Source organism: Triturus cristatus, chromosome 6 (assembly GCF_964204655.1).
Source record: "Triturus cristatus chromosome 6, aTriCri1.1, whole genome shotgun sequence".
NCBI lineage: Eukaryota > Metazoa > Chordata > Amphibia > Caudata > Salamandridae > Triturus > Triturus cristatus.
Genome location: NC_140589.1, coordinates 1,595,427,099 through 1,595,444,380, shown reverse-complemented (window position 1 = coordinate 1,595,444,380; position 17,282 = coordinate 1,595,427,099). Strand labels below are relative to the sequence as shown.

The following is a 17,282-nucleotide window of genomic DNA, read 5'->3' as shown; positions in this document are numbered from 1 at the left end:
AACTGAACCCTGACAAGACCGAGCTGGTTCTCACTGGTGGTTCATCCAGCCCCTGGAACTCTCTTTTCTGGCCCCCCTCTCTTGGCCCGGCACCATCCCCCTCCACCGTGGTCAAAACACTGGGTGTTAAAATGAATAATCAGCTCACTCTTCACTCACAAATCAGTTCCGTGGTTTCCTCCTGTTTCCTCACTCTCCGAACTATCCGCTCTGTCTCCCGCTTCTTCTCTCCCCAGGCACTTAAGATCATCATAGCCGCCCTGGTAATCTCACGATTGGACTACGCCAACGCCCTCTATCATGGCATTCCAGCGTACAGCCTGCGTAGACTCCAAACCATCCAGAACCAGGCGGCCAGGCTGATATACAGCCTTCCACGCTACCACCACTCCGCCCCCCTTCTAAAAAAGCTTCACTGGCTCCCCGTGAAACAACGCTCCCTTTTCAAGATCGGATGCATGGTTTTTCAGGCCCGCCAGGGCACTGCCCCCGCTTTCATCGCCTCATTAATTAAACCCTATGTCCCCGCTAGAAATCTCCGGTCTTCCTCCAAGTCCCTTCTCCAGACCCCCCGCTTCTCACGCAAAAAGTGGGGCGGTTCTAACTTCTCAACTCTGGCCCCTACTTTCTGGAACTCACTTCCAGACAATCTCCGTTCTGCAACTCAGTATCTCTCCTTCCGTAGAGACCTGAAAACTTTCCTTTTCAGCCAGGCTTTCCCCGCCTAATACTTACTCCACCCTTCCATGGTCCTTTTTCCTCAGTTACTGAACCTCCAGCGCCAAGAAACCGCAAGGTGTACGCCGCGCTCTACAAGTGTTTTAAATTAGAAATTAAGTCTGTTATATTCTAAAGCAAATGTCTCAGTTCACATGAAAGCACGCCTTTTATCACGTTCATCTCGGAGCTGTTATTCACGAAAGAATAAGTGTCCAAGACTACCTAATTTGGACAAAATAGTATTTATTATGTCATTCGCCGACAAGTTTAGGATAGTTTTCCTTTGAAGTATCACAGACGTACAGTGGAAACAATTCTATAGGATGACAAAAATGTTTCAACAAATGTTAGATTTAATGCACAATAAAATTTGCGCCGGACATTGTTTACCCTTATAAGGCTAAGGCAAATATATTCAGCCTAAAATATTTAATGCCATATGTATTGTTCTTCTTTCATCTTTAGGTTGAAATTGAAAAAAAATGGATTCAAATTGATGGAGAAGATCCAGGGAAAGCTGGCGAATGCATTACTCAATAGAAGATACAGACAGACTTTAGGATGTGTCGCCTCTTAATGAACTAATGTTTTTTCACAACTTGAAGCTTTTAACAGAAATCAAGTTCATTACATTTGATGACCGCTGGCTGAACTCGTTCCTGCTACTCTGTACAAGAAATGTCACAGTTTGTTAATTTTCACAAGCTTTCGTGGTGATATGGAAAGGGTATATACTACTTAAACACAAGAATGAAATTGCCAAACTAATGTTCTTATTCGTTCTTCTGTCATTAACTGTGCAGAAGCGACAAATTCAGAAGTTAATATGGGCAGAGCAGTTTGAAAACAAGTGATGTAATGATGCTTTTATCATTCAGAGCTTGAGTTGTGAGTGTCTGTTGTTAGCTTTCATTTACAATCTCTCCAGGGTCATTAGTAACTGGTAATGTAGGCAATCAGCAAACGACTAACAGGTGCAATCCTGCTGTTTAACAATAAACCGTAATGGCACTATTCTAATACAACTGTTTTATGCAAATTCGTAATGCCCTGTTGATTTTCTGCATACAATCGCGAATTCAGTGAACAGGCAGCACACTATAGAAGAAAACAACCTCAAGACTTTTGGTCTAGTGAATTGTAGCAGGGAGGAGAAGGTTTAGCTTTTTATTCCAAATTACCTGCAAAAAAAGGTTGAAAATGAAGCCATGTTTTTCACTGTATCAATTAATATATTCAGTGCACTAGCACAGATCGATGACTCGAAAAGAAACTGCCAGATTGTAATGACTGCACTAAGAAATACTCTTGCTCTACATAGTGGGTGAATTAGAAATGTGCTTAACCAGTTCTAAGAGAAATTACCCCACATTACCCTATGCATATCAGAGGTACAATTGAACCAAACTAGATGCTCTTAAATCTTCAATTTGATTTGGTCGCAACAACAACATATTTCCTGGATTTGAAGACGGTTTAAAATGCTTCCTGGAAAGATGAACCAAGATACATGTGCTGGGGCCCAATTTTCTTGTTTCCATTTATCTCAAGAACCCACTCTGGGCGACTGGACCTTTTTACTTGCCTAATAGCGTGGAGGGAGCAAACACAATTATCAAAGAATACCTTCCGCAATTTGACATAATTGAAGACTCGGAACTAAATTTCTATTTCTCTCGGGATTTTATTATCAAGAAAAACATCTGCAGATATAAGCACCTTAGCACAAGGCTCAACAGGTAAATGGGTACTAATACAAATGCCACTCTACGAAGAATCCGCATACGACTGAATATAAACAAAAGTACAGCTTCTAAAAGCATGAGGTAGATAACTACCAAGCTAATGTCGATATTAGGAATCATTAAACCAAAGCATTTCTGTCCCTACTCTATGCTAGATGACATCCCTGCTTACCATTCCCTTAAGACCCAAGAACTCGTGAAAAGGTGTCAGAAGTGAACTTCCTAAGAAGTCTTCACTTAGAGAGCTTGATCTAAACGCTCCTTCTAGCTCCTCGCCTACCTCTTCTCTGCTCAACCCTCGGGGCGCTGTCCCTAATACGAAACCCCAAATCACAGAACACGCCCTCCGGCACACCTCCTCAACCAGGTCTTCTTCCAGTAATTTTCCATCCAGCTCCATCCATCTTCCATCGTCCATCAGCTTGGCCTTGAGTCCCAGACACCGTTGGCACGAGGAGTTGCGATTGGCACATTCCAATGCACTCCCATGTCTGGCTTCCTCCATAATTCAACTCTTAGACAAAGACCTTTTTACTAAAGAACCAACTGTCCTTGCACCTGCGGTGAGATCATGGGAGGGAGAAATACTTCGCATCTTTTAACGCTATGATTTACTGCAGCCCAAAACCTCTACTAGAATAAATCACTTGCGGCCTACTGCATTCAGCTAACATAAGAAATACCAGGCCTTTCTCTTCAACGATATATGTGAATTCGGGCCTCTACTAGGTTAAACACACTATTAAATTACATTCTAACATTAGTGCTTTTACTTTCATATACGTGGATAAACGACATACATGAGTTAATTCAGCTGAAGTTACGCGTTTAGCCTAATACATTGCATCAAACAGGAACTAATCGTTATGCATTTTGCTAAATACATTCACAATATTTTCACATCTCCTAACGCTTCTACATTGCGACATAGCTGACACATTTCTTAATACGTTTCACACAGCATAGCTAAAGATACATTCATTATATGCGGGTGCCAACTAACAGTGAATATGATGCACCCCTACAATTTAAAACCTTTAGGCGCTACATCACATGTTTTTTGCTTCAAAGCAATTAACTGGCAAATATTTACAGGAAACTGAATGGTCATGTTCCCACTGTAGACGTGTGTGCATTTCCAGATGAATCATCTACCGAAGCAAACAGATTGCTATTTAAACTTTGGGTATGCATGATAGTTCCATGATTTCAATATGCTTATGTGTGGCATTTCAGTTCCTTTTGTGTGACACTTTGAGTGAAAGTTTCTCGCAGGTAAAACAAAGCACTCATTTCCAAAATTACCACCTCAAGTGCAATATTATGGTCTGGACAAGACCTTAAACCAGTGCCAAGAGCCTGCTTCACATCCGAAATACACTTTGTCTATCTTTTTTTTTTTAGAATGTTGAAATATTAGGAGGTAAAATATGCCTGTGGGTGTATTGCCTGTTGCTGAGGTTTGTGTGTAACTTCGGAATTTGCAGATTCACAGTCCTAGAAGGTGGGCAGGGTGAGGAACTTACACAGATAGAAATGACGTAAGCCTCCAGAACTATCAATACCTCACCTTTGATGGCTACTAATACTAAAGTAGTAGCTCCTAGCGACATTTGGACACACTGTGCGCACATATGAAGAGCATGCCGCGCTGCCTGTATCTGTGCCCTTTCTTGTTGTACAGGGTTCTGTCAATTTACTGGTACTAGCAAATCGTGACAGACTGCCGGCTGACCTCAGGGGCGCTTCGAATTTGTATGACTTACTTTTTGTGTGGTGGAGCAGGTATGTGCCCATAATTAGTGTGACCCCTGATGAGGGACATCGGGCAGGGTTGCAAAATAAATGATGCATGTTTTAAATTACATGTCAGATCAGGAGAAGCTCAAGTACCTAAACACACAAACACTGAAGAAAGACTGGAGACCAGTTTTGACATAAGTGATCAAACATTTTCAAAGATAAATATAGTATAAAAGGCAAGTGTCTTACACAGCGTTAGAGGGCACTATAAGAGTGGAGTGTGACACTCTGATGTAATACTAGAAAGAAAAAGTGGCTAACCATGACTTCTACAGTGTTGGTATTGTGATAATATTCATATGTTTCGTTGAACTTCCCTCTGATGTTAGTGAGTACTCCAGTATAAATTTGTAAAGGGGATCCCTTTATAATCTTTCTGGACCTCCGGGACCAGGCTATCAACCCATTGTAATGTCAATGCAGACACTACAACACTCAAATATTTATAACCTTATTTTGCATGACTAACACAGGGATCTCACAGATCATGTTGATTACATAAAACTATATGGAATATCCGATGCTGGAAAATCATTGTTTCAGGTAAATGACTTTTTCTTTTCCTATATTGGAGGCATTACAGATTCACATGGTTGGGTAAATAGGTTAGATATGAGTATTACATACAATGGCAGCTATGGCTTTGTCACATCACACATACTCTGTGAGTAGAGTGAGTAAAGATGGTGCTCTTCAGCTAAACCAGATAATCAACACAAAACATTTTAGAGGAATCCATATGTAATCCATATTTGTAAAGCACAAACATATCACCCGTTAGGGTTTCATGGCACTGGGGGCCATCGCAGAGATTAGGGGCCAGATGTCTGACCCACCAATTAGTGAGTCGCAAATTTCGTCGCATTTGCGACTCGCTAATTGGAATGCACAACAGTGTCTCAGACACTGTTTGCGATTACTAATGGGGTCGCAAATTGCATGCCTCATTAATATCAATGAGGCAGGCGCAATTTGCGACCCCTTTAGGAATGGCTAGCACTACCAGGGATGGTGACCTGCTGGGGTCAGCAGACCACCATGTCTGTGACTGCTTTTTTAATAAAGCAGTTTTTTCTTTTTTTTAAATGCAGCCCGTTTTGCTTAAAGGAAAACGGGATGCATTTAAAAAAAGAAAGATGAAACTTTTCAGTATAATATTTTTAAAGGCAGGCAGTGGTCTCTGGGACCACTGCCTGCTCTTAAAAAATATTTTCCCACATACTCACAAAGGGGAAGGGGTCCCCAGGGGACCTCTTCCCCTTTGCGAGTGGTTTACCACCTACTTGAAGTAGGTGGTAAACTGCGAGTGTTTTGCGGCCGCAAATGCGGTCGCAAAACATTAGTACATAGGATGTGGACTCGCTATTAGGAAGGGACGCCCCTTCCTAATAGCGAGAGTCGCAAATGCTATTTTGCAAGTCGGTGACTCGCAAAATAGCATTTGTACATGCTATTACCCTTTTTTGCGGCTGCAAACGGGAGAATCTCCCTGATTGTCGGGCCATGGCGCCGAAAGCTTTGCGAGAGCGTTCCCAAAAGTTGTTGGAGGTCCGGCAATCAGTTCCACATCGGTCGAGGTCCCGCTCCTGTGGGGGGTCGAGGGCCCGGTCGCGGAGCCGTCACCATCGCTCGTCAGACTCGGGGACAGGTAAGTCACGGCGCTATAAAAAGTCGAAGAAGAGACATCGCTCTTCGTCTACCCCTCAACCAGTCACGGGACATGGTGAAGGGGCGGGCGGTCCCTCCCCCGCAGCTCCGATGGAGCCTCCGTTGTTGCCTGCGGCCTACCCGCCCTTTCCAGGCCCGCACGCGACTCCGGACGAAAGACAGGCTTTCCTGTCGCCCATGAGCCGTTTGTTTGGCCCAACAGGTCCCTTCGGAGCGCCTTCGGGCCCCGTGGACCCGTTGGGTGGTTCTGCCCCATGCTGCCGCCTTTGGCTCCGGCTCCGTCGGCCCGATACCCGCCGAACCGGGATTGGTCTATTACCCCCCGGTTCCGTTTCTTGGTAGAGAGTTCATCCCATTCCCCCGGGCACCTCGTCCTTACCAGCCTCTTCAACAACCGGTGGACAAAGGGGAGTACTGGGAGGGGCCTGAAGACCCTCTCACAGCTCAATGCGAGGATGAGCCAGAATGGGAAGGTGATATGGAAGGTCCAGTGGATCTGTATTTCACTCCACATCCTGGTACACTGTCCTCTTCCGTGGCTATGGAGGAGGTTGGGACTTTTTCTGAGGTGTTGCGTAGGGCGGTTGAGGCTTTTAACCTCGAGCTCCCTTCTGTGTCTATCAAGACCAATCTCCTGACTGAGGTACTGCAGCCAGAGTCCGCCTCTGCGGAGCCGCTGCTGCCCTTCAACGACGTACTTACTGACGTCCTGTTGAGCACCTGGAACAAACCCAACACAGGGGCTCCTGTGGATAAGGGTGTGGTGCGCCGCCATCGCCCGGTGCAGGGCGACCCCAGCTTTCTCACACAACACCCGACGCCTCAAAGTCTGGTTGTCCAGGCCTCTGCCTCGCCGAGCGCATTCCCTTCTGCCCTTCCGGACAAGGAATCTAAGAAACTGGAGCAGTTTGGCCAGTTCTGGGTTGCAGGTGGTGAATACTGCATGCCTGTTGGGCCGCTATTCACATTCTGTGTGGAACACGGTGGTGCCTCAGTGCCCTGTGGAAGCTCGGGCGGTGCTCTCCCAGGCCATTACTGAGGGGAGAGATGCTGCTAAATTCACTATCCGATGTGGACTTGACACGGCTGATTCCTCAATGGTGGCGCTCCGCCGTTACGCTTATCTCAGAACAACTGGCTTCTCCGTGGATGTTCAGAACAATTTGTTGGACATGCCCTTTGATGGCACACGTCTCTTTGGTGACCAGGCAGATAGCACCCTGGAACGTTTTAAGGACTCTCGGGCTACGGCCCAGTCCTTGGGTCTCGACCCCACGCGCACTCCCTCGGGTCCGCTTTTCGCTCCTTTCGAGGTCAGGGTCGAAGCGCCCAATTGCGTTTGTTTCAGACCCGCAGGCCTACGCAGCCGCAGTCTCAGCGCAGCCGCGGATGTGGGACCCGACGTGGTGGGTCCAGAGGACAAAGGGCAGGTCAATCCACCACGCCCATGCCACCGCCGCCTTAAAAACCTTCCTAGTCCGATGTTTAAGGGCAACCAGATGCCAGTGGGCGGCAGGATTCGCCATCACCTCCCCCACTGGTGCACCATCACTTCGGACAGGTGGGTTCTGCAGATAGTCCGAAGGGGCTACTCCCTCCCCTTCGAGTCTACCCCTCCAGCCATGCCACCTAAGTACCACCGCATGTCGAGGGATCACTTGGCACTTCTCCAGCAGGAAGTTGCAGCCCTCTTGGCCAAGGGGGCCATCGAGCGCGTTCCAACACCAGAAGTAGGTCGTGGTTGTTACTCCCACTACTTCTTGGAAGGACAAAGGTCTGCGCCCTATCTTAGACCTTCGGAACGTCAATTGCTTCCTCCGTAAGGAGAAGTTCAAGATGCTCACGCTTGCTCAGGTCTTGTCTGCCCTAGACCCGCAAGACTGGCTGGTAGCGTTGGACTTGCAGTATGCTTATTTTCATATCCCCATCCTGCCAGCCCACCGGCGTTACCTACAGTTCACGGTGGGCCACGAGCACTTTCAGTTTACCGTGCTCCCTTTCGGCCTTACCAGCGCCCCTCGGGTGGTCACGAAAGTGATGGCGGTGGTCGCAGCTCATCTGCGCAAATCAGGGGTTTCAGTCTTCCCCTATCTTGATGACTGGCTTTGAAGGCGGGCTCGCCCCAGGCAGTCGTCTCCCACCTCCAGACTACGGCCGACCTCCTGCACTGGCTGGGGTTTTCCATCAACGTGCCGAAGTTGCACCTGATTCCCTCTCAGAAGCTCCTCTTCATCGGAGCGTTTCTGGATACGGCGCAGTTTTGGGTTTAGCCTCCCGAACAGTCTAATGGCCTCCTGCATCCTGCTGATCTATCATGCCAGATGGCATATGCGGGCTCTGCAGTGGGACCTGAAGTTCCAGTGGACGCAGCATCGGGGAAACCTGTCGACTACGTCCAGATCTCAGAGGGCACTGCACAGGACTTGCAGTGGTGGCTCATGGACCAGCGCTGGGTCAGCGGCAGATCCCTCTCCCTTCCCCAACCGGAGCACACAGTAGTGACAGACGCGTCTCTCCTGGGATGGGGCGGCCACATGGGAGAGGCGGAGATCAGAGACCTCTGGTCTCCGGCGGAGACCAAGCTCCATATCAACCTTTTGGAGCTCAGGGCGATTCTACTTGCACTGATAGCATTCCTTCCCTCTGTAAAGGGGAGAGTAGTGCAGGTGTTCACAAGCAACACCACCGCCATGTGGTACTGCAACAGCAGGGCGGGATGGGATTGTGGACCCTATGTCAGGAGGCTCTATGTCTCTGGACGTGGCTGGAATGTCAAGGCAATTCCTTGGTGGTTCCACACCTGGCAGGTACCCTGAACGCCAGGGCGGACGAACTCAGCCGCAGGTGCATGTTGGATCACGCATGGCGTCTTCACTCAGAGGTGGCACAAGGTCTCTTTCAGCAGTGGGGAGAACCTTGGTTAGATCTATTCGCCACCGAAGAGAACGCGCAATGTCAGCAGTTCTGCGCGTTGGAGTTTCCAAGGCGGCACTCGCTCGGAGACACTTTTCGTTGCAAGTGGAATTGCGGTCTATTGTATGCCTTTCCGCCTATACCACTTCTGTCCAGAGTGCTGAAGAAGATCAGACGCGACCGGGCCCAAGTCATTCTTGTGGCACCGGACTGGGCTCGAAGAGTTTGGTATCCCGAGCTACTCAGTATGAGCGTGGATCACCCAATCCGATTGCCTCTTTGGGTGGATCTCCTGTCACAGCAACAGGGGACGGTCCTCCACCCGAACCTGTCCAGCATCCACCTCCTTGCGTGGAGATTGAGGGGAGACAGCTGATTCCATTTGACTTGCCTACTGAAGTCTGTAATGTGATTCTGGCAGCCAGGCGTCCCTCCACTAAAACGGTATACGCCTGTCGGTGGAAAAAATGTGTGGCATGGTGCACAGTGAAAGCTGTAGATCCTCTTTCTGCCCCTTTTTCTGAGGTCCTATTGTTCCTTCTCTCTTTGGCCCAGCAGGGCTCTGCTCTGGGCACTATCAACGGCTACCTTTCTGCTCTTTCAGCCTTTCTTAGGCTGCCTGATCAGCCCTCTCTTTTCAAGTCCCCAGTTGTCAATAGATTTCTCAAAGGCTTTACTCACCTTTTCCTTCCTATTCCTTTTGTGATGCCTCAATGGGACTTGAACCTGGTTCTCACATACCTGATGTGCGCTCCCTTTGAAGCTCTTCATAACTGTCCTTTGCGGTTATTAACTTTGAAAACTGTCTTCCTGGTGGCCATCACTTCCGCTCGGCGAGTGAGTGAGCTCCAGGCTCTTTCCTGTAAACCTCCTTTCCTGGCGATTCATCCGGACAAGGGTGTGCTTCGACCACGTCCCTCCTTTCTACCAAAAGTAGTCTCTGCCTTTCATCTCGGGCAAACTGTCACTCTGCCCACTTTCTTTCCGCCTCTGCACCCTTCAAGAGAAGAGGAGAGGCTCCCCCGTCTGGACCCAAAACGTGCGCTTTCGTTCTATCTCAACTGCACACAACAGTTCCGGGTGGATGACCAGCTCTTTGTTGGCTATGTGGGCGCCAAGAAAGGCCGGGCTGTGCACAAGCGAACTATCTCCCGATGGGTTGTCTTGTGCATTAAAGCCTGTTACTCTCTGGCTAAAAAGGAACCTCCGGTTGGGCTGCGTGCCCAATCTACCAGGGCGACAGCTGCTACCACCGCATTGGGACGCGGTGTCCCCCAGCAAGACATATGTCAGGCAGCCACTTGGGCCTCGTTGCATACTTTCACTAAGCACTATTTCCTGGACAGTCAGGTTCGGAGAGACAGCTTCTTTGGCCGTTCGGTTCTCCGTGACTTTCTGGTGTAATCTCACTTCGCAGACCCACCACCGGGGTTGGTATTGCTTGGGTATCTTGGGTATGTATTCTAAGGTAAGGTATCTATCACTAACGTGTCTCTTTCAGATGCACAAGTTACTTACTTGTGTAACGATATATCTGTAAGAGACATTAGTTAGTGATAGATTCCTTACCGCCCGCCCAGCCTCCCCATTCTGCGAACTGTTGTCTAGGGTTCAGGTCATCCCTTTTAGGGCCTTAGTTCTATTGCACCAGTAGTCGGTCTCTGGCATAGCTCTGCGCTCCTGTCGCGGAAAAGTTGTGTTCAGAACTGACGTCAGCGTGCGTGGGCGCGTCTAAGTAGCGCCCGACGACGTCATCTCAGCGGCTACAATGTCTACCGACGCGCAGGGGTACTGCTGACGAAAACTTTCCGGATCCAGTCTGACGCCTGGGGATATTCTAAGGTAAGGAATCTATCACTTACTAATGTCTCTTACAGATATATCGTTACACAAGTAAGTAACTTGTGCATTACAGAAATATTTTGCTGACGTGTAAAGTTCAATTCATCAGTGTTCGCCATGCGCAGGCCTAACAGCATTAGCAATCTGTTTTGCTGGTGACACAACTTTGAAACAGAAATACATTTAAATCTTTTTTTCCACACATGGGTCTAAATCCACAAACGTTAATTACTATTAAATTATTTAAAGTGATTCTTTGGGAGATATATTTTTCTTAGCCTGCTTTTAATAAATCACAATGTCTCCCTCCATAATTGCTTCTGTTCTGTTTCTTAACTCAGCAGCACCACTTCTATTGCGCTTCTTACCACTGGTGTAGCTCAACACTGTGTTTTTGGTAGTAGGGTGAGGTGACGCTATCTGACACAGCACAAACTTGAGGCTATTGTAAGTCGCAGCGCAGGATGAGCCAGGCCACTTTAATGTTGGAGAGAATCAGTATTACCAGCCCGTTCTCCCTATTTTCTGAAATCTCAATTTCACAAAATTGTCAAACAACGATTGGCAAGCCCAGTGTGTCTCATGCTTTTTTTAAACCATGAAACCAGCCGTCGCCGGCATGCTCACGGTATAGGGATGTGTGGGGAGTGGGGGGGGGAATAAAATAATAAAAATAAAACATACCTTACTACCGGGTACTGCGCCGCCTCCGCTCCTGCAAGGTCACAGTGTAATGTTGCAGCTGGTCCCGCGTTCATGCTGCAGGAACAGGCAGCCTCCCTCTCCTACCCAAGCCAAACACATCGCTGCAATGGCAGAGTTGTGATTGGTGAGGCGCAGCGGAGAGCACCCCACCCGGGCCATTTTCTCTATGTAGGCTGCACGCAGCCTACAAATACTGAAAAAAAGGGAGAGTGCGCATGACTGGGTTGGTCGGCCCTGGGGCTGACAAAACAGTCAGTACCCACAACAGTGGACAAGCCACTGTCCCCCTGCCCTCAAGCAGTACCATACACAACCAGGCACTCCAGACACTTCTGCTTTCTCGCAGAGCGAGAAGCAGAAACATAAAATGGCAGTTTTACCATTTTATGTTTCTGCTTCTCGCACTGCGAGAAAGCAGTGAGGCAACGCCCCCACACCCCTATGGAGGAGCCGCCACTGTTCATATATAGCCAGGAGGATCAAAGCCTGCACACTGACCATCAAATTCTATTTCTTTTCTCCTGTATTGCTGAAACTAAATTTCTTTTATGCTTTTTGTCACTAAGACTTAATTTCATTTGACGCTTTGGCATACCTTTGGTGATTTTGTATCTCTACAATATGTTTTTGAGATTTATATATGTTAGTTTGGCCCTTAATTTGTAATAAACTCCTTTAACTTTACTTATAGATTCCGGGACCTTAATGTGTAACCAAATAGGTTACACTGTAAATTGAATTGCTTGATTGATATTATCTCCCCTTTACCTCTCAAGCAACTATCAAAGGTTCATCGCAGGATAAATGGTAAGACAGGCCCAGTGCTCCATCACAGACATTATACAGTGCCCTACCTTTAAGTGTAGACATAGTGTAACACAGCAACCTCTCCAGATTAGAGAGAAGTGCACTAGGTAAATATGAGAGGAAAAAAAAAGTACAAAGACAAATATTGGGATTTTTTTTTTTACTGGCTGTGCACCTGCCGGGTTCATTAATATTCCATTAAGACCATCACAACGAGAAGGTATTGTGGTGTTGCTTGGGCCTCTGGTGCGGCACACTCAGTATTTGGCTACAATTACATACACCACAGAAATCAGTCAGTATAACTGCCTCCCGCCATTTAGCTCCCAGGTTCATTTATTGATTTCCTGACATAATGCTGTTTAATACCAAATGGGCTAGCAGACAGGGGGCGTGTCTTAGCCTTCCCCATTCCGAGGGTCAGACCATTTGCATATTGCAAATCCACCCCAACATTACATTCCTCCCAGGAGTGGTTCCTCTTTAGGAGTGTTAGGGCCGAGCCCCTCCCCTAATGTGAGGCATCATATACTGTAGGTATTATATGATCCATGACGCGTTCAGTGATGGGCGGGACAGACCGCAGTACTGGGCATGCAGTATTGTAGGGGGAGGAGGCATGTTTGACATCATCCATCCTGATGGTTGCCTGCTGCTGTGAAGTGCGCGTGTCCGACTGACTGTTAGCTTCAGTGTGGCCATCCTGACATGCGTACATTTGTCCTCTGAATCTGCGCTGTATGACAGAGACCCAGTCCCCCTGTACTCTGAGGGAATGCTGGGTTGGCCCTCCCCCCAATCTGATGCTGCTTTTAAGCTTTGTGTTGAAACACAGAGCATAAAAGCAGCGTTGTGATTGGCTGAGGCGGGCTTTATGACAAAAGCAAGCCCCCAAGGTCCGTGACTAATATTTATTTTAAAGCTGCAAAGTGATTGGCTATGTTTCTAACGTAACCTGCCATAGCTCTTTGCCGCCTCCACACAAAAGAAACTAACTGCGCTACCCAGGAGGACGGAGGACGCAGACAAAAGGCAGATCAGCGTTTCCAAACTCTCTCTTGAATTACAGTGGTCAAACTGCAGGAAAGTAAGTTAATTTTGTGAGGTTATTGCTTCATCAATTTTTATGTTTCACCACTTTCAAATTTTACCAGCCACCACTGTATATGAGTAAATCTAAAGTCGCCTAAACTAGTTTTAAACTAAAGTTGAAAACTAAGGAAACCTAGTTAAATCAAGAAAAGCAGAAAGGTGTCAGCAAAGTGGATACTTCAGTAGAGGTTCCCCACTCTAGGCAAAGTATAGCATAAAGCTACACAATGGAAATATAAGAGAGAGGTCTAAGCCTCTCAGAGTCCAAAGGGTATCTGCCCAAAGACAAAAAGTGTGAACACCAATTAAACCCATGGAACATTTGAGACTTTCACTTCATCAACTCCAGTTGATGTCCACCTTCTCACAGGAGAAATTGGCAACTTCCCTTGGTTTTCCCATCCTATGGTTTGAACATCAAAACGATCATTGATGTCTCCCTGCTCCTGATATTACGTGATAAGAGACTTTTCTTAGTTTGTTAGTGCTGCTCATTCTTGTCAAACGTTCTCTTCACATACCTCACTATCTCTAGTACACAATACAGGCCTTGAGAAATCTACGCGCCCACTCGCTATAGCGAGTCAGATTTTATCAGGGTGAACTATTTTTAGGGCCTACCCGCCTGTAGAGCTGATAAAGAACAGGTGTACTGTTCTCTCAGAAAGTAAATCAGCAATAACATGCCTTTAAATCTTGTTTTTATCTTGTCACGTTTGCCTGCATTCAGCGGAAGAGGCCAAATGTCAGCTTATGTCTTAAAATCTGTAGTCAGAAAAAGAAAACTAAACACAACCTCCAGGAAAAAATAAACAGCATTTAAATAGCTTATAAATGAACTGTAGAAACATTTCAAAATGTATTTTGGTAATTACGAAAGCACAGTTTTTGTACATCTGTGTGATGGAAAAAAGTTTTTAATAGTATGAAGACAAATCTGAACACTTTACTTGGTGATGTGCAAATGATAAACATTTTTGTTGAAACCCAATTTGCACAGATTATTGCTTATACATTATATAGTTTTATCAGTAAAACTGCATGTTAATTGAAACATTTATGGCCATTTCAATGGAAAATGTGCTGTTTGTAAATGACAGTGCCCTACCACAGTACGCTTTAGTAATACATTTATTAAAAGTTAGTTTTGAAACATGAACTGAGAAACATTCATACTTGTCAAGTACATCACTGTTAGGTTGGGTAGATTATTAAAGTCACTAGACCTGCAGGTCTAGTAGCATTTTTCAGATTTTTCGAGGCCGGAAATATTCCTTTCACCATAAATGCCAACCCTCCCGATTCAGGCGGGAGACTACCGATCTCAAGGCTAGTCTCCCACCTCCTGATTCCTACATGTAAAAACCCCGGTTCATCGGCAGGCTTCATCCGACAGGGACGGGTCTTGTGTGAGTATGCACTCCCAGTAATATGCTCCTGCAGGCCAGTGCACATCATTTTTGTCATGTTCTCTCCTATTGCCATAGCACTTTCTCCATGCTCCTGACCGGTTAGGAAAAACCCATGGAAATAGATTCAATTCGTACCTCAATAGAAGTCAATGGAAGAAATACATTCTCCCGATAATTTCTTTTAAATCTCCCACTGTCCTCTTCTAAAATGTGGGCATGTATGCTTTCACTGACTACGAAATCATGTGAACGCACCTGCCAATGAAAGTACATTGCAGCACAACCACAACTTTCACGCTGAAGGTTAAACATCAAACTGGTCACCTTTCTGTCACCTATAGATGTTAAAATGGTATTAATGAGGTGCAATCAATACCCAGAGAGTGTTACCAAGTTTAAAAATGACCAAATAAGGAAGCAATACTATTATAAAATGTGCCTCATTATGTGTGCATAATCAACCTATTCTGGTCGCATAATTTACTTGCCATGCCACATAATTTGGCCCTCACCTGCCACATAATTCCAGTGGCTCTGGCTATATAAAGCGCTAAATGTCGGTCTTCCATTTCATGTAATCATGCATAATTTCATATACTTTTCAGATATTTCTCATAATTATGCAAAAACATATTACACACATTTCACACACCTACATACATTTAAACACTCTTCAAAAGCTTTCACTTTATGAACTTTCTTACAAACTGACTTCTACATATTTTTTGCATCCTGTGCACAACCCAGAGACCAGATAGGCATCGGGGAGGAAGTCAGGCCTCATAAGCATTTTTGGAAGCGGGCCCTCAACAAAGCAATGAATCTGAAGTTTTGTTAAATGAAAATGAAGTTATGATGTTGGAAGTTAGAGACAGAGAGGGACATTTTTTGTCAAGTGCCACAGTTCTGGGGAATACAAGACGTTGTAGACTTTAAGAAAGAAATAATCCTGCTAGATTGTGGTGATAATGAAGAACTGGAGTGCAAGGCACACACCCTGTAAGGAATGCTGCACTCTCATTCTACTGACCTCCCTCTATCATCAAATCCCTCACAGCTGACCAGACTAAGCAAAGCGCTCCCGTAAACGATTAAGGAAGCAAAGGAACAAAATCCAAAAAGCGCCTCCAGTAGCAAAGCAGGAAAGGCTATACTCCATCTTTACCAAAACAAAACCAGTCCAAGGACCTCAATGTCTGGATGAAAAGACAGTCACAACAGACTCGTCTGCATACTCCCAACTACTGGACCACTCTGCGCAGAACCAACAATCCGAACTACCACACCAATCAGAGGAGGCGGGCCATGGCAACAACCAGTTTCCAAAACTAGATAACAAGCAGCCCAAGGACCAAACCCAATTGACGACTCATGGAAAGCCATCTCCACTGTTCATGCCTACGTTGACCTATTTAGGCCAACCAACCAACTCTAATCTTGACTCAAAACAGCTGCCCGGATATAACGTAACTGGCTGCAAAACTGGAATCCACCCAAGTACGAACCTTGAATCTTTCAATGGGGCACGCGACATCAAAATAAAGAAGCATTTTCAATGCAATAGGTCTCGCATTTGCAAGTGTTTAAGCTATTGGCATTGTAAATGACAATGCCTTTTATTTATGTGTTTTTGAAAGCAAAACATGTATAAAAGGCATTGTCATTTTTAATGCCAATAGCTCAAACTCTCGCAAATGCGAGGTCACTCTAATGGTGGTTGCTTCCCTTTCTTGGGATGCCGCTCGTCGTATTCAGGTTACAGCGAGCAGCGTCTAAAGAAAGGGGCACGACGAACATTAAACTGAAAGCGTGTATGGTGCGCTTTCACCCAAAGTGGAAATAAAATAATTAATTTAAAAGGTTCTGTAACGCGGCCGCTAAAGTGAAAGCGGCCTGCGCTGTTAATCAAATAAATAAGCGCAGCCGCTAAAGTGAAAGCGTCCGCGCAGTTAATTAAATAATTAAATAAGCGTGGCCGCTATAGTTAAAGCGGATAGTGCTATAATTTAAATACAAATACTATAAAAACAGGGCACCTGCTTCGATGTCGTGGGTGCAATAGTGGAAGATCATTAAAGAAAATAGTGCTCACCAACTTATAAAGCAGACCCTGTAACAACAAGTAAAAAGTCCAGTCATTATGGGAGGTTACAAATGAAGACAGGTGGTACCAAGGAGAGACTACTAAGCCTATTCACAAATGAAAAGCAACGATTTCGCAAGGACAGTAACAGGAGCCAATTGAAAAGATGGGCGGAGCTCTACAGTATGCCTCGTAGAGTAGCGCATGTGCTGCCAAGGCTTGATCTCACAATCAGTTCCTCGATGGAATTTACGGGCTTGCCGCCCCCTATCTGGCCCAGCCCTCCGTACCTCACCACCAGGCAACAGCTGCAGCAGGATAAAACAGGCACTACTTGCTCAGGCTCAGAACAACAACGTTGTTCCTGTTTACATTTCACGTTTTACTTAGTCTTGCATTCCTTAACAGTATTTGTTGTTGACAGGATGTTGCATTTCTATAATATTTTCATACAACTTATTACTCAGTATAGTGTGTGCTGTGAAAGATTCG

General features: G+C 46.0%; 1 protein-coding gene across 1 annotated transcript in view; it reads left to right on the top strand.

Annotated features, from left to right (window-relative positions):
* Positions 1-1,740, top strand: part of STON1 (stonin 1) — a 189,244-nt gene extending 187,504 nt beyond the window's left edge. Inside the window, exon 4 of the mRNA XM_085612731.1 lies at positions 1,186-1,740. Within this exon, the coding sequence (XP_085468857.1) occupies positions 1,186-1,260 (75 nt within the window). The 3' untranslated portion in view covers positions 1,261-1,740. The remainder of the gene's footprint in view (positions 1-1,185) is intronic.
* The last annotated feature ends 15,542 nt before the right edge of the window (positions 1,741-17,282 follow it).